The sequence below is a fragment of the Micromys minutus genome, assembly GCF_963924665.1.
Source record: "Micromys minutus genome assembly, chromosome: 25".
Taxonomy (NCBI): Eukaryota; Metazoa; Chordata; class Mammalia; order Rodentia; family Muridae; genus Micromys; species Micromys minutus.
In genome coordinates, this window is record NC_137960.1 from 20,310,364 (window position 1) to 20,329,517 (window position 19,154).

Here is a 19,154-nt window from a genome sequence, read left to right on the forward strand (position 1 = left end):
TTTATTTTCAAGATTAATGCTCTTAATTCTTCTTGCAGGGCCATGTAGAAATTTTGAGACAGGGGATAATGAGATGTACATAACCTTTCCTAAATCAGTAAAATCCAAGAATAAAACTAGACTTTAGAATAGCTGGACTCTTTAAAAAAATACTGCCTGTCGTGTTTATAATAAACGGTCCCTTTAAAAATCTCCGTATCAGCAGAGAAATTTTATAACATAAATTGTTCACTTAACTTTAACTGCTGCAGATTTTGGCAGACAATAAAATTAAACGGTGGGTGAGCACCAGAATGTACGACATCTTTCAATATACCACTGGGTTACTAATGCATTTTAAGAGAAGAAATTTCCTGCTATGTCCTTAGCCTGTCATTAGGACTGTGAGGCTGTAATACTTTCTACCATAATTGCTGGGGAAAAAGGAAGTTGCATGTTACCATGAGCTAGAAAAATTGATTATTTAAAAATGTATTTATTTTTATTCTATGTGTATGGATGATTTCCTGAATGAATGTCTCTGTACCATGTGTGTGCATAGTCCTGAGAACAGAAGAAAGCATCAGAACCCTTTCAATTAGAAGTACAGATGTTTGTTAGTTACCATATGGGTAATGAAAACCAAATCTAATTCTTCTCCAAGACCAAAACAGTGTCGTAAGTAGATAAGTCATCTGTCTAGTCTCCAAATTATTTTTAAAATTTCTTCTATTGGTTTTAATCATGTGTGTATGAGGGATGTGTGTGTGTATGTGTATGTATGTGATTTATATGTATATGTATGTATTCACAGTGCCCTGAGAGGCCAGAAGAGGGCATTGGATATTCTGGAACAGGAGTTGCAGGAAATTGTGAGCCACTCTGTGAACACTGGGGTCCAAACTCAGGTTCTCTAGAAGTGTTCTTAACCTCTGAGCCATCTCTCTTGTCCAAAATGTTTATTTTTTAAGTGAAAATGTATGTGGACAGAAATTTGGATGATAGAAAGGGCCTTCTAGTTAAATAATCTCTTTGGTTTTCCTGGTTGTCTCTATCTTCGAAAGTTCAATTAACATAATCTGGTGGCCTGTGCCTGTTCCATTCTTAGGGCCACATTTCTTCCCACCTGACTACAATTTAAAACACCTTTCGGTCTCCATTCAAACATCTTCCAAAGCTCTACCCACCTTCTTGTGATATCAACTATGTTTACAGTTCTTGCCAAGATAAGTAAATCATCTTTAATTTGCCAACTTCTTACTTTATTTATGGACTTTATTGAGTTAAACATTCTCACCTATTAACCAGCCCCAGAGATGTGTCGATGGCTCCAAACCTGAACCTGCTGACATGCCCTTGTCTTTACAGTGATTCTCCTCACATGCCCTGTGCCTTCCCATCTACAAACTCTGGCAGTGTATATCCACACTACCCAACCTTGGAAAAGGCTCCATGTGCTATTTGCCTTTTCAATAAATGCCTACTCCTGGACACTGAGATAGTTCTGGGGAATACAAGCGCTTGCCAATAAACCAGATGAGCTGTTCCTTAAATATCAGGAAGTCACAGAATGGAAGGAGATAACCAAATTGTCCTTTGACATCTACATACATGCTAGGGCACATTAACAACCCCTTACCTTTGCTGGACCCATACGTGCAAATAAATGAGTTTTATTAAAAAATGTTCCTGTTTGATTTTCCTCACTAACTAAATCATTCTTATCAGGAAACTTGGCTATATGCTTTGGTTAGCTGTGAATACTTCAGGCCAGTCAGGATTGCATGTGGGAAGGAGCGGCAGGGGAGATATTTGTGGGAGGAAGTGGCTTAAGGTCACTGACAGTTACTTCCTCGTTTGGATGATACCCATTTGCCAGCAAGAGAAACTCACTCAGGACACAAGAAATGGTGTCTCTGAAACCAAAGCAGGAATGAATCCAAGGGGCACACTACCTCAGTTTATTTGCTAACCTCAGTGACCTTGAGCCTCAAATTCAGTTTTTCAGATGATCATATTAAAAGTTTTGCAGCTCACATCAATAAATATACAAACACCAGTTCCTACATTATACAGAAATAATCTCTTTAAAATATAAAATTAATCTCCTTCTTAGCTAAAGGCTATATGCACATAAAATTGACTAGGAACAACAGAAGTGAATTATCCTATAACTTTCATGAATCTGATTTTCAAGATGAAATGGTAGCCAAAATTTCTTCTGCTATATACTGCAAACAGTACATGATATGCCAGTTCGTGAAATATTCTACTGTTCTCTTATTAAAAAAAAAATGCAATTGTTGGCTTTATCAGTAAGCAGAGGTCTAGCCGCTTCCCTCCAACTGTGATATGACATAATGGTGTATGTTAGCAAGAGGTAGACTGAAGGCAATATTGATCTCTTCAGTATTTCATTCCAGTTTACCAGGACGAAGCTACAACTACTTCGTCCCCCCAAATACTTGATCCCCGCTGGCTTTTATGCTATTATACTTTTCTGAATGGCCAAGTAAGAACCATGCTTTTATTAGGCATCAGTTTATGCTGTCATAGAATCTATATTATTGGATTGGACACGCCCTCCAGAAGAGGTAACCCATGCCTGGTACATTAAGTGAAAATAATAAGACTTGCCTGAGAAAGTATTTGGTCCTAGACGGAACTCAATATGCTAGCCAAGTTTACATAACATCAAATTCTGTCCCTCCTTACCTCCCTGGAGTCTGTTGGACACCAGTCTGAGGGGAAAAGGGGTGCAGAGGCAGAGAGCAGGGTTCAGACAGCCGTGAGTATGGACAGAATGACCTCCGGAGAACTACAGTGAGCCGAATTTACTTGATTGTTCCAGCAATAGGCATATAAGGGCTTTTTTAGGGGTATGGATGGAATCAGCTAATTGGACATGACTTCAATCAAGCAGGAAGAGCTTATGATACAGGACCCAGCTATCGTGCACGAATTATCTGGGAAGCCACAGTGGGATGTGGGTGCTGAATCATGCAACCCTGAATCAGAGTTCTCTACCAGGTCAGATTTCAGGCAGGCCAGCCAAGGCCACACCCTCCAGATAAAGACAGGCAGAGTCAAGGAGTCTGAGAAACTAAGTACCACATCTGGTCATGAGGGACTGCTACCTTAGTTACAAGGCTCCCTAATGTCAAACTGGCTTCTAAATATGAACATAGATATGGATCTATGAATGATACCATGGATCGCAGTTAGACAATCACTCTATTGACACAGTGGATGCAGAGACTTGTGGATGTGCAAGGTGCTGAGAACAGGTGATTCTCGGCCCTAAACAACACAGGCACACCATGCTTCACGAGGCTCAGGGAACATCGGAAAAGGAATGCTAAGAGCTGGAAGGCAGAAGAAGGTCTGAAAGATGTCATCACAGATGTTACAATCATGAACTCACAACAGCTTACAAATACCTACACAATAACAGGCCTGTCTTCTCTCACTGACAAACTGATGAACTGCTTGCTACTGACAGACTCAGGGAGTGGAGATATTGTCTTTAGTAGTGTACAAACTGATGACCGAGTAAGCTCTCATGAGTAGTTAAAGTCAGCAGTCACACAGAGGGCCCTATTTAAACACAGTGCAAAATAAACCAAACATAATGAACCTGGGAAGGATTAGTAGGGGTCTATGGAGAGGCTGATAGTGGTGGGAGGCAGACAGAAAGTGTTAGCAGGGAAGATTAATCAGAACATGCACTGCAGTATTCTGTATTACTGATACGTAGTTGAAAGGTCAAGGTGGAACCAGACTCTCCTCAGTGCATACATATTTGTATTTTTGTGCAGAATTTTTAGAGAACAAATTAATCAATAAAAAAAAAACCTATTAACTTAATGCCCCTTACCTAGCTGGATTTCAAAGAAAATGATGCATTCCAACATAAGTGATTTTCCATTTGAAAAGTTATAGGAGACAGGCCTGGTGATTTTTATTGTTAATGTAATTAAGTAAAGGATTTGCCGAAGTGCATCCTGTATGCCTTTGATTTTTTTTTCCCTTAGTTTATATAGTAGACTCCCTCATGTTTTCACAGAAGCAGCAAAAGAAATAACCCACTGTTGTGCTCTCTTGGATGAACATATCCACATCATACATTGTAATAAACATAGCCACATCAGATATTATAAAATGTACTCCTACAATTTATACCTTGGAAATGTGTCATGTAGTAGCATCTCCTAGTATATCTAACAGCATATAACATGTTTGTATGTTTTATTTGGAAATGCCATAATTGACCAGAAAGGACTGAGGCTGTAACTAGCTGCTGAGTGCCATGTTTTTAACAGTGCATGAGTAGAGGTTACTTTGTTGTTTCTGTGATGGCAAACTTGGTTGAATAAAAAAAAAAAATCAATCTTTACTTTTCTTTCTCTGGGTCCTTTCTCTGGCTAGTGATCATCTTCCTTTTCTCATTAGCACCCCTTCCTTCCTTAACAGACTTTCTTCCTGTGATGAGGTTTTGACAGAGCTAAAGTTGGGGGTCGGTCTAAGGCCAGTGGGAAAATTCCACCACAAACCTCAGAGCACAAAGTTCCACTCTCTTCCAGGAAGAAAAACGAAAAAGCCAGTTTAGCTCCCGGAACAGCTACAAGCCAAATTGTCAAACAAACCTACCTGTAACCTGCAATTGACATCCCACCCGCTGGGGAAGTTCTGTATGATACACTGGGTCAGTTTAAAAGTTATTTCACTCTACCAAATATGCTTAGTACCTGCCTAGTTACCATTGTTCAAATCCTGCCCCAATTGTTCGAATAATGCCCCAATTGTTTGCAAGGTATATAATCCCCTGGTAGAATCTGCTCAGGGTCATCTCCCCCTTGAGGTGGACGTCCCCAACATGTCGGAATGATTAAACTCCTCTTGCTTTTGCATCGATCACAGCCTCTGTGAGTCTCTTTCAAGGGGTCCCAGAAAAGGTCCAATTAGAACCTCACAGTGTCATTAATAGGTATGGTGCAGAACACTCAGTGGCTTAAAGGCCAATAATCTCCTTCCCTGTGCTGCAAGCCAAGACTTGGGTGCATAAATCACATTCTGCTGCCTTAATGCTGAGAAAGTGGGATGGAAAGTAAGGAGACTATAAATAGGTGTGTTTTAGGATTTGTTCTAGTGGTAGAAATATCTGGAAACCAAGATAACAACTCTTGCAACAGTGAGGTTCCATGTCACATGAGGATAGTATTGGCTGAAACCAATCCTCCATTCAAAAGTGCAGGCTGACTTTGACATTGTCACACAGAGCATTTGGATAGCTTGACCATTTCTCCTCTTGTCCCACAGCCTTCATGAGAGTTCGCTGCCTAATTCAATCATCGATGATTTCTGTGGCTTTCAACTCAGAACCACAATGCTTCTTGCTTGGAAAATTTAAATATAAATTCTTATTAAATGTACTTGTACTGTATAAAAGGATCATAGGAAAGGTCCAACTCTATACATTTCTACTATAGGTTTATGGAAGTAGGGTAAAGATCAGAGATGTGGCCAACTTGTCTTTCTAGATGGTGTCTTATTTTCTTTGAGAAGATGGTCTGACTTAGGCTAGAGTTGCAAGAGATGCAAGACCTCAGAAGCATCCTCATATTCACAGTGGTAAAGAACCGAAGATCAGATTTCCATTTTCTCATTCTTCTCCCACATCTTCCATCCTTTCATACCACACCAATTCATCTCCTCTATCTTTAATCCTTTTTCTTTGTCACATTTTCCACATCAGGAAACATTTCAGCCTTTGTCTATGCTTTTCTGGAATCCACTCTTGAGTCCTTTATTTTCTCTTTTGACTGTAAAATTTCTACTAATGCATCAGAATCTGTCCATTTTCCCTAATAAGATAGTATTGACATGGGAATTATGTATCAGTCAATATCAACAGACTATAGACAAAATGTCAGAAAACTATTTTCCAGTGCACCATATAGATAGGGTATTTTGGTATTTGTGGAGATAGTCTTCAATTTAAACTTGACACAACTGAAAAATCACTGGAAAGAGAGTTCTAGTAAGAAATCGTTTACATTTACCTTATGTTGATCTATAGTTATGCTTCCTAGATACATTTGTATTGTATTAATTCATGTGAGAGGACCCATCCTGGAGGTGGGCAGCTCCATTTCATGGACCAGGCCTGGACAGAATGGAAGGAAAGAACAAACTAAGCACTAACATGCATTAGTTTATTGTTGTCTTGAAGCTGGATCTGAGTCCTATCATAATCAACTTTTTGCATAGAAGACAGGTTGATATTAAGTAGATATTTTATTTAGCAGCAAGTTCTTCACATTGTTACCTAAGGGTCCCAGCTTATGAAAGAGAAAAGTTCTTCAAGGCCACAACAGAAATGTAACTTCTACTTGGAAGATACTTGAATATCCACGTTAAGCAAGTGATGCACAGACAAAAATCTCTCTCTTATAAGGTTCTTAGAGTACCTGTGATCTAGACCATGAAATTCACACTAGAAGCAAATGAAATCCCATAATCCACAAGCATGCCCTAGGCTGCTAAGAGGTAGAGAGAGGGGACTGACAATGAAGGTCTCTGAGTTTGAAATTCAGTTCCGTGTCACTCACAAGGATTTTCTGAAAGCATTATTGTAATCCGGTTCAATGGGATCTTTCAACAGACGTGCTTCATTGATGGCTCTTGTATGTAATTGAATACACAAAAGTCATGATCTCTTGTTCAAAAGCTCACTGAGGAACCTTTTAAAAGGCTGCCCTGAGCTTTCTGCAAGTGGCTAATATGTATTTCTGGACAGTAATGAATGGCTTCCTTAATCTCTACTCTGCCCTGGCCTTTGACAGGAGTCCACTGCTTGTGTTGGGCTGACCTGAGATGGCATCTTATTGATTAGATTATGCTAAGTTGACAATGTGATCTTATAAGAAATGCTAAATTTAAATGTTAGAAAAAGGAATTGATAATCAAGTATGAAGAGAATCCTCTAGGGGAAGGATACATAGCTAAACTTTGGTGCTTGCCTTTAAAGATGGAACATCCTAGCAGGGGAACGTTGTTTGTAAATGACTGCTATGACCAAATATAAAGAGAAACAAATACCCGCTAATTGAGAAGCCCACCCTAGGAAATAGTAAGTAACTGTCATTAAAAGGGAGTCTTTTTCAGTGTTCAACAGTTAATATAGATGGAAGTACACAAAAGAATCCATTCCTACTGCAAAAAACAGAATGAACCCAATCACAGTAGCCAACAAGGCAAAGATGTCCTGTGCCTAAATACCCAGCATCTTAGAGATGTAAGCAGGATTGTGAGTTCAAGGCCAATCTATGTTAAATAATTCTTTTCAAATTATTTAACAAAAATAAATTTTAAAATATTTAAAAAAACCCTATTTAAAATAAAATGAGGTTTCACTAAAAAGGTTAAAGTTTCGTTCATAATTCCTAAATTTTAGGTGCATAAAAGAAACACTGTGTTCGGCATAAATAATGCAAAGAAACAGAGTTATTATTAAGCCCTGTAGCTGAGAAAGGGACACTATTTCTACAGAGGGTTTGCAGAGAGCACATGGCTTTCTGGGCTATGGTTACTTCAAGACCTACTTCTTAAGGTCCATATTACCTGGAACTGAAAGAAATTATTCTTGCTGGAAGAGAGAAAAAGCTTCCTAGGAGTCAAGTCTACATGCAGTTTCTTGAAAGATGAGGATTACTTGGCATGTTAGACAAGCAGTAGAAATATTCCTGAATGTGAGGCACAGCAAGGGCCATACCTACTGATGTCCACATGATTAGGAAGGTGTCCACAGAGATTATATCTGTCTTTGGTAACTCCCCCTCCATGGGGAATGTGTTTAGTGAATCTAAGGAGAATGAAGTTAATGAAGCAGATGAACTGTTTGAGGGAATGGAGGTGATGGAGAGATAGAACAACAATGGTCCATGCACAGCAAAGGAGAAGACACTGATAAACCCGGGCCATTTCTTCAGGGAAAATTCTACTGCCTCACTCTGCTAGGCAGGGAAATTTTCTTCCAGTCATACTTAGAATGTGGAATAGTAATTTCCAAACGTTGCAGAGAGCCAGGATCTTTGGACCAAATCTTCTGGCATTTGTGTGTACCTGCTTAGGAGCAGACATCCAAGGAGCAGCGTGAGCCCAGCTAACCAACACAATCCATTCTGTTAATCCGACGGTCAGTTTAACCGATTGGCTATTTGGTTGTCATGAAGAAAACACAACAGAAAATTTTGGAAGTGACCTCAGATAGCCTTTCAAGTGTCTCAGTTTTCTTCAGGGATGTGCATAATAACACAATCACTAAGGTTTCTGAGAAGGAAGGACTCCCTGTCATTTTCTTCTTGTATTTCTTTAGTTTTAAGTTTTAGTGAGGTCTCATTATCATGGGCTACATATGCCACTATAGCCAAGGCTAATGCTGATTGCCTTCAAGTCTCCAGCTCCCAAGAGCTGAGATTACGGTTGGGCATCACCATTCCTGTTCACATGGTACTGGGGTTGAATACCACGGGGCTACACCTGCGGTTTGGGATTCATCAGTCACTGGATTAATATACTATTATTTCCACTAAATACCAGTTTTCAACAGCAGAGGCAGTCAGGATGTCTTGTTCTGGGCCATTTTTGTGTCTTCTCCGTTTTCATCCCTCTTTCTGGCTGACAGTCAAACTAGGTAGGGCTGGATGACCTGCCACAATTGATGCTTTCTGACCTGCTGATTCCTAACTGGGATAGAGCAAATAACCAAGGGAAAGTACACTCTATCCGTTCTCTCCTGTAGTAGGTCTTTCTGGAATCTAAAAATAAGAAGTAGAGTTTGTGTTCATGAAGCAACAAACAGACCCATGTTGCAATTCTCTGGGTTAGTTATTTTAAAATCAGAAATATCTAGGCCAGGTTTGGCAGTGTTCTCCTTTAACCCAGCTCTTGCAAGACAGAGGGTGGGAATGTGTGTTTAAAGCCAGCCTGGTCTACAGAGCAGGCTCTAGTGAACCCGGGACTACATAGAGAGGCCATGTCTCAAACAACAATACAGTAATCCAGTGTACCTCCAGAAGGGATTTTTAAGAGGTGGAGGAGCTTAATATTTTGAGCAGCATTGTGGGTATATAAAAAATCATTTGATGATTAAAATGAAATACTTCTGTTGAAAATAAATCCTAGCTCTCCAGATATTGATGTTTCACTAAAACCAGCCACTAACATGCAGGGAATGAGGAAAGTTTCTGAATCAAAGCAGGGAAAGCCTGTGTTCTAATGAGAAGAAAGCACTAGAAGGGTGGTCCTGGTTCTCAACCTGTGGATCATGACTCCTTTGGAGGTCAGGTGACCCTTTCACAGGGGCTGCCTAAGACCAACAGAAAGCATAGATAATTTTGTGTTTGCAGGTCACCACAAAGTGAGGAACTGTATTAAAGGATCATGGCATTAGACAGGATGTGACCACTGACTTGAAAGGTCATAGAATACTGAAGACCTGTTGAGAAGCCCCAGATTCTGACTAAAAACAAAACAAAAATGCCATGCTCCAAGAACTCTGTTGATACATGAGATATGAAAGTTTAGGATTCCTCATTGACAAAGACACTTCAAGCTAATTTTCTAAAAAGTAGAGTTCTGGGGAGGGTCTCAGGAATAAAGAAAATTCACAGGAGACCCCCACTAAGTTCTTTTGAGAAAACAGGGCTATGACTCGAGAAACAGCTGGAAAAAAATAAAACAAAGAGAAAACAGGCCACATTCGTAGTCTTTTGCTAAAATGTGAGTTCCTAAGGCTTTGGAACACAAAGCATGACATTTCCAATTATGTAATTTGATAATTATTTAACTGATGAGTCCAAGATGTGACCCTGGGGTGAACAAAGATGTCAGTCAGGGGTGGAGGAGAGAAGAGTTGGAAGTATGTTTTTTCATAGACAGTCTCTCTGTGGGAGAGAGAAAACACACTGTCTTCAGCTTTGGTTAAGATCAAGCTGATCTAATTATGTTTTCCATTTCATTTATTACACCAAATTCCCTTTTGTGAGGCCTGCTTTTGATAAATTTCAAGGAAAGCTGCTTAGAAAAAAAGTTCGCGTTGGACTTCTTTTTTTCAAAGAGGAAAACAGAGGCATGCTTAAAGGGTCTGCCCAAAGCTTGTCTGGAGAAAAGACCAAAATGATTAATTAGGAGTCTCAAAATATTCTTTTATTTAATAATAAGATTCACTTTGTGCAGAAGAGACCAAAATTATTCTATACATCTCTTATTTTGGGATGAATGGGCTGTCATAATAAATGTTATCTTATAACTAAATAGAGGAAAAGGCTTGGGGTCTGTGTGCTCTTGGACTGTGAAGATGTTGTAGTGGTCCTAGCTATTCAGAATGACCATTAATGGTCATACATGGATTAAAGAGAATGCATTTCTATCTCTGAACACTCCTGCCTCACATTTTCTGACGTAGACTGACTGCCAACAATTCTGAACACAGGAGGAACTCACTCCCACTTCTCCTTGAGTATCTGGCAGATGTAGTCTCTGCCTATGGAGTACAAAACTGCAGAGCTGGCTACTCATCTAGATGGTATGGCATAGAGCCTGCAGGAGAGATGTCCCTAACACATTCGCAAAACTGAGAAACAAGCAAAGTAAGGCAGTTCTGGTCGACACTGACTACTACACCCCAAAGGAAATTTCCATTTGGATAAAACAAAAGCTACATAAATTTTCTCTTATATTTAAAATGTCATTTTCAGCAGGTGGGGAATAGAACCCATTCACTTAGCAGATCCTTGTTCCCACCCACTCAAAGCTAAGAATGCCATCCAGACAGTATTCTGGGCCTATCGAAAAGCTTCCTCCATCTTTCTGTAGCTGCCTTTTTTTCTGATGTGCCCACCAGTGTCTTCTAAACTTGTCTTGATTATAAATTTCTTTATACTATAAAACATCATGAAATAGCAACTAAAATGAATCATGGGATTTAGGGCAAGACAAATCTATGTTCCTAAGGCCATGGTTACTCAAAATGCCTCAGGAATAAACTTCTATCCCTTTACAAATAGGTAACAAGTACTTGATTTGAAGGAGTGAAGGACCACTTCAATCTGGTGTACAAAAGAGACGCTAAATGACTGTGACCCTGTAATCAATCTCCTAGGCAAGAATGCATATTTTCACACAGTGAAAGGTATGTTTTTGTTTGTTTTAAGACAGGGTCTCAAACTGCAGCATAGGCTTGTCTTGAATTTATTACCAAAGTCTGTCTCATAATCCATGTCTGTCTATTCTGAGTGCTAGGTTTGCAATAAGGTACTGCCATAACTATATGCCTGATTTGTTAGCTCAATAACTTTGAGGGGTGGGTGTGGAAATATCAGTCTAATATAAAGAGCAATAGATGTGGCATTGCCACCTTTCCTCAGAACATCTGAATATTTTACAAATGTGCTTAAAGAAATCATAAGAAAGTTGATGGATTTCCCATAATCTCAAGAAAGATCTTCAAAAATAGAAAATGGTACTAAATGTTCCATTGTCACTGGTTTTCGGTTCGTTGGTTTGTTTTAAATATCACCCATCAGGTGTGGAGAGAAGGCTCAACAGGTAGGGCATTAGCTACTCTTAGAACTCAGACAAACTGGGTTCAACACCCACATAGTGGATTTGATGTCCCCTTCTGTTCCCAAACGATTGACATACCTACATACATATGGTACGTGAACAAAGCATCTAATTACATAGACTAAAATAGCAAAATTAAAGAATATTGTGCAATCCTCCCTTTCACATACAATATGAATTTTCTTCATAGTTAATATGTCCTGCACATCCCATAAGGGATGATGATTTAAATCTGAATCTAAACACTTCAGGAATTCCAGACAAAACATCACACCTTTATACCAAGGCAATATGTGAGAGGCTTTACAAATCCAGAGGAATCTCACATTGACAGAGGGGATTCACAGGACAGAGTTTGGCCACGACAATTTATGAAAAGTTGTTGCCTGTCAACTTTGCTCATGAATCTGTGTGAATCCTGACATTTCCATGGGTCCCTTGGAGAAATGTTAACAATGGTATTTGAAAAAGAAATATCATTATACTGAGAGATTCAAAGTGTTCTCTGCCCAACTTTACAAACTATTAACTTGAGTACAGTAACCAAAACAGCCCTGGATTGTATATTTCTTAAACAATGAGAGAAAAGAATGAGAATGCCATTTTCCATAGAATTGCAAGTTAAGAGTGGCCAGCATGTCCCTGCATACATAGGAAAAACATGATATGGTTAAATAATAAGAAACCCAGGGGAACCAATAATACAGCTAAATGAAAGGCTGCAGACTACTGCATACTTAACCCCATGCTGGCCTAATTATAGCTCCAAACATCTCCAGCATTAATAAACACTCACAAGTGGCTAAGGTCTGCTAGTATTGCATGTATTTGAAAAGACCCTCTTTTTTTCTTAATGAATATATTTCTTTCACTGGGCTAAGTTACGCATTGCACATACAGGATAGTAAACACCAATGAGATGGGACATGATGTGCTAGTGGCTAATGTGCAATCAAGTGACACAGCCTGAGAGGCCACATTATCCTATGTGTGGATCTTTGGTTGCTGTGCAGATTCAGACCTGAGGAACAGTGTGGCTGTCACTGTGGACCAAGACTCACCAGTGCTTGTAAGGAAGTTGACATTTCTCATCACACCTTCGGTGTAAGCACCGGGTTCATAACTATCCATTTCACCCGAGACAATGTGAGCCACTCTTGCAGCCCGTCCTCTGATGGCACCTGCAGCTCGGTCTAAATTATCTGCATCCTGATCCCTCAGAGCTATAATGCATTTGTTGACGTCTTCCAGGATGTGGCTCTCTGTAAAGAAAAAAAACCAGGTTACTTGTCTGTATGTGTTTTGATAACACCAACAAAAAGCTCGGGATACCCAAGAAACAATTCACAGAACTTAAGAAGCTCAAAAAGAAGGAAGGTCAGAAGTTGGATACCTCAGTCCTTCTTAGAAAAGAAAACAAAACATTCATGGGAGGAAGTAATGGGACAAATAGAAAAGCAGGGATTGGAGAAAAGATCATCCAAAGACTGCCTAACTGGGGATCCACCCATATGCAGCCACCACTAAACCCACACACTATTGCTGATGCCAAGTGGTGCTTCCTGGAAGAAATCTGATATGGATGCCTCCTCAGAGGCTCTGCCAGAGCCATACTGATACAGAGGAGGATGCTTGCAGCTAACCATTTGACTGAATATGAGGACCCCATGAAGGGGCTAGAGAAAGGACTGAAGGAGCTGAAAGGGTTTGCAACCCCATGGGAAGAACAATATTATCAACTACCCAAACCCACCACAGCTCCCAGGGACTAAAACACCAACCAATAAGTTGTTATGGAGAGACCCATGATTCCAGGTGTATATGCAGCAGAGAATAGCATTCTCTGGCATCAATGAAAGGAGAGGACTTAGGTCCAGCAAAGGATTTTTTTTCCTAGTGTACAGGAATGCTGAGGTAGGAGAGCAAGGTTAGGAGATGGAACACATTCATGGAGGCAATGGGAGGGGGAGAGAGATGGGGAGGGAATTGTTGGAAAGAAGATAACACCTGAATTGTAAATACAGAGAATATCTAATAAAAATAATTTAAAAAACATAACACATTAAAATAATATTAACATTTTACTTCAGACACACCATGTACTAGGGGTACTGAGAATAAATTATAATGTAAAGTTACCTGTATTTTTTATTTTTTGACTTAGTAACAGTAACATTCATAAAAATATAACACTTCTTATTGAACACCAAATTTTCAGAGTGTGGAAAAAGGTCTCACCTATTAAAATTTTGCTCTATAAGCAGGAAGATCTGAGTTTGGATTATCAAGGCCCACTTCCTATCTTGACACTATAGCTGTATATATATATATATATATATATATATATATATATATATATATATATATATATATATATATATATGTGTGTGTGTGTGTGTGTGTGTGTGTGTGTATTTGGAGATAGAGGCAGGGAGAACCCAGGACATTTATAGAAAGTCAATTTAGGAAAAAAAAGGTGACCAATGATAAATATAGGTACTGATCACCACTTTTTTGGCCTATTCATGCTCACACATGGATATGCACACCCCCTTTCTATCTCTCTCCCCCATTTCTCTCTCTGTCTCTGTCTCTCTCTCTCTCTCTCTCACACACACACACAGAGAAAGAAACAGAGAGAGACAGAGAGACAGAGTGAGAGACAGATCTTTCTTAGGGAAATACATCACCTCCTAGTCCAGCACTTGGGAGGCTCCACCATGAAGTAAGGGAGTTCAAGACCAGCGAGGATTACAGAGAGTTAAAGGCTGAGTAGTAAACCCATTTCAAATCTCCAAGGGAGGATAAAGATAGAACACTGTACTGATTATGTGTTGTTTTAGGTGTTAGTTCCAATAGATTATGTTTTATATCTGAGGGGCAAGTGCAAACTGAAGGCATTTGTACATTAGAATAAAACACATAATTAGAGAATGTTTAGTTCTGAATCAAAGCAATACTGTCTAAGAACACAGATTTAAAATGACCATCTTTGGTAAGTATATAGAAGAATAAAAATTGGGAGTTTTACTTAGTTAGCAGATAGTAAAATGTGAAAGATATGATATTTATAAAATACTATTCATAGGTATGGAGTGGCTGGATATTTGCTTGTGCATTTGTATGCATGCGGAGGCCAAAACATGACACTGATCCTCTGGTGTTGGAGACTGGTGTAAGCCACCAGGTGTGGATGCCAGAAACTCTGAAAGTAAAGCAAGCATTCTGGATCATTGTGCTATCTCTACAATTCCCCAATCTAAAATCTTTATGTTATACAGCAACAATTTCTCAAGTCTGTGGGCATACATAGGCATACAGACATACAGTAACACACACACACACACACACACACACACACACACACACACACACACACACACACCACTGATTGACTTGGTGCAAACAAATCCCACCTACAGTTGCCTATTCTGAAACAGACCTGCAGATATCTTCCTCCTCATTCATCCTTGGCAGGGTTAAAGTGTCAAGACTGTAGGAAGTTAATTCTTTTGATCCAGCAACAATTTTCTCTATAAAATCATTACTATTCTTAAATGAAAGTAAGCTAATAATCTAATGTGTGTAGTCTTAACAAATATAAACAATGGTGTTTTTGATTTCTTGTTTAGATTTTGTTGTTGATGTTGTTGCTGGATTTTAGTTTTTGAAATAGATGCTCACTCTAGAGCCCTGTGTGGCCTAAATTCTCTTTTGTCTCAGCTTCCCAAGTGCTGGAATAACAGTCATTCATCACCATACACATGATATTTTTTAAAGAAATTAAAAGAATTGCATAACAATTAGTGATTTAGCTTCAGGCTTTTTCATATGAATCTCCACTCAAGATACTTAAAGTCTCTATTATTTATCAACATACACAAAGATAGTTACAACAAAATATTTTAATATATCATACTATTTTATTGACCTTTGTTTCTATTTCCCTCTTGTTTCCTGTGGATGTGTCTGCGCACATGTATTGACTGTGCCAATGTAAGTTAATCACTTAACTCTCTCTCTCTCTCTCTCTCTCTCTCTCTCTCTCTCTCTCTCTCTCTCTCTCTCTCTCTCTCTCTCTCTCTTTCTCTCTCTCTCTCTCACTCACTCACTCTCTCACACACACACATGTGTGTGTGTGTGCACATGTGTATACAATGTGTACATATATATATACATATACAATGAAATATTATAGACAAGAATAGAATGCTATTCCCCATAGAGCTGTAGAGGTGTAAGTTAAATGTACCCAACCTGTCTCTGGATGCATAGGACAAACCTGCTGTGGTTTAATAATAAGGATGAAAATATCATAGAATGCTGTCCATGAGCCTTACCGTTCCATTCCCAACATTATGTGCTTTACTAACATTATTTTTATTGTCTTTCTTGACCCTTCCTGTGTGCATCTGGAGACACTGACATAACTTCAGTGGCCACTGCTGTGGTCAACATGGTCACCTTGTACAATTTTAAAAATTATTATGTTTTTATTTCTGAGACTATCATTCCAACATCAATGCTCCATTCCTTTCCCCCAAATCCTCCCATTTGATACTCCTTGCTTTTTTTGAAATTTATAGCTCTCTTTTCATAAATTGCTGCTATATACACACATATTTGCATGACTATATATGTATATACATATTAATACATATATAGGCAGAAACATGTATATACATATATTTTAAATATTACCTTTTCGGTCTGTATAATTTGACTTGTGTGTGCCTTTTTAGTAATGAACATATGCTATGGTCTAACCAATTGACTTGCTCTTCCCTGGGGAAGAAGACTGTTTCTCCCACTCTCAGTACTTCTCAGTTGCCTGTAGCTATTTAGTTAGCCTACATCTATTGATTTGTAAGCTTACACACAAAAAATACATTAAAGACTGAAAACATTAAATTATACATTCACCAAGGTTTTAAACTAATATGTAGCATCCACTTAATGGCTATATCATAAGACACATAATAAGCCCAGAGATGGTTACACTCTAACAGAAACATGTGCTAACATTACCATCATATAATGTAATGCAGTAGAAGTTTAAGTGAGGGGGGCACAGTAATTGTGTTTTTCAAAGTCATCATCCAGTTGCACATGTAGAGGATGGTCTTGTTGGGTATCAATGGGAAGAAAAGCTCTTGGTCCTGACAAGCCTCAATGTTTCTGTTTAGGGGAATTTCTGTGGGGAGGTGGTAGAGTGGGAGGATCACCCACATAAAAGTAGGGGAGAGTAGATAGTGGGTTTATGAAAAGAAAACCAGGAAAGGGAATGACATTTGAAATGTAAATAAAATATATCCAATGAAAGTCAAATAAAAAAAAAGTCATACGTGTCAAATGACACATTATGAAACTATTATGCCCAGGTGTATTAATAAGCCTATGAAAAATACAACACATATTCATACAGTGGATGCTCCATTTCCATTCTTGACACATTCTCAAGCTTAGACTGCATTGATAGTTCTGCTCAGTTCTATAGAGTGTATGAATACATACAAAGAACAGTGGTCAGTCACAGAAGATTCATTATCTAATAAACTCTGCAATTTCTGTTTAATTAAGAGGAAATTATGCCTACCACAAATTATTTTCTCCTAATTATGTTGGCCTGGAGTAGATCGACACATCTTACACAGGAACAATGAATTGGGTATTTACCTCTGATCTGGGATACTGGTGTGTGGCAGTCACTGCATTAGTTAAAGTGGGGAATAAAGTAAAGCCAGTACACATCATCTCTTCTCAGTTTGGCCTTACAGAGGGTTTCGCGGTTCATCTTTGTACTTTAATAAGGCCTTGGTATTGTCATATTGAAGAATTCTAGGTGTATATTTAAAATTAAAAGTATGATATTGCCATATGTACTATAAAACTATAATAAGAAACAAGAAGTATGCAATCAGAATTAATCTGAGCTTCCATCACAAACAAATTGAATATATTCTGATGACCTAAATATAGCTTAAGACATAAATTTTTAACTTTTCCATTATTTCTACATCTTTTAATCACTTTGAATGCTTCAGAGACAGGTAGCAATATTGTTTGCTTGCAATGTAAGTGTATTGTTGAAAAATCCAAAGGTCATGCAAGTACCTTTTTCATATTTACATATATATATAGTATCTAAATATTAGACTGATTAAAAACACTATTATTGTATTATCAAGAAAATTTATGAAATTAAAAAAGCCTTTGTGAATAACTATATATCCAATAAAATCTGTATCACATATAATGTATTAATCTCTCACTTATCCACTTCTGAACACCTTTTGGCTAAAACAGGGGCCTCATTAAAAACCACAATATTGCTTAGAGTTTTGTCTCTCTTTTAGTTTTTTCCCAAGTTACAAATGCATCTGGTCTTTGGTATTAGATAATTTAAAAAATACTATTTAAAGAAGATGCAGCATATGGCTATAGGGGCAGAATATTTGGAATCTTGTGCTTTGAAGAGCTGACACACAAGGGAGCTCTTTCTGGGTCCCCAGAGTAGACACTTGTCATATGCAGGTGGCACATACAGATGTGACCAACAGTACATTGCTTTCTTTTTTTAAAGATCTATTTAATTTATCTATATGAGTACCCCATCTTCAGACACACACATAGAAGGTTTCAGATCACATTATGAATAATTTTCAACTACCATGTGGTTGTGGGGAATTGAACTCAGGACCTCTGGAAGAGCAGCCAGTGCTCTTAACTCCAGCCCCAACCAGTGCATTCTTTTTAGAGGAGGGAACTACTGAATAACTGGTAATTCCCATCAACTGGTTCCAGCCATCCTGGAATGCAGAGGGTGGTTTCTGTTAAACTAGAAATAAGCCAGACACAGGGCTAAAGGGAACTGATGTGTCATGGGGAAGCACTTCATTCCCTGGCAGTTTCAGAGGCTAGCCCTACCTTCCATCTCCAAAGTGAGCGAGCGCAATGAGATTTCCAAAGACATTTACAGAAATGTCCATATTATTTTTTCCTTACTTATTTAGTTTTCTCCAATAAAAGCCAGAACTTAAAGGTCAACTCCACTGCTTCAAGGAATAGAGAGGGGGAAAAATACAATGAAAATAAGTTAGTTTGTCATTACTTGGCCTCCAAAATGCAATCTTATAAATCAACAGTCCATACAATAGATTGAAACTGTAAGCATATTTTATTTGCAAATATCAGACTGTGCTGAGAGGTATTTTTTTTTAAATAATGACTCAGTCTGGACTTTGATTGTATTAATGACAAGGCCTGAGGGAAAAGGAACTGGTGCTGCAAACCATCTGCTGAGAAAGAAAAGTAGCATCCACAGTACCCCCACCTGATGCCTCAGTCTTCGGGGGAAAAAAATCTGAAAAAAAAGGTCAGGAACAAAATGAATGGATACAAATGCCCCTTTTTGTCTTTGTTTTAAAAAGCAAAATAAAATGACATTGTGAAATTAGTAGAACTAAGATGAGCCTGGCTTACTTGGTATACACGAGTTTAGAAAGCAAGGCTGAGTTTAATTTTAAGTAAATGATGCTCATCTTTAT

At 38.5% G+C, this 19,154-nt stretch overlaps 1 protein-coding gene across 2 annotated transcripts in view; it reads right to left on the bottom strand.

Moving 5' to 3' along the window:
• The window catches only part of CTNNA3 (catenin alpha 3), a gene marked incomplete at both ends in the record, with an annotated part of 1,359,521 nt that overhangs the window by 355,488 nt on the left and 984,879 nt on the right, over nucleotides 1–19,154 (bottom strand). For both annotated transcript variants that reach the window (XM_080937546.1, XM_080937545.1), the window contains one exon: nucleotides 12,669–12,869. In XM_080937546.1, the coding sequence (XP_080793672.1) occupies nucleotides 12,669–12,869 (201 nt within the window). The remainder of the gene's footprint in view (nucleotides 1–12,668; nucleotides 12,870–19,154) is intronic.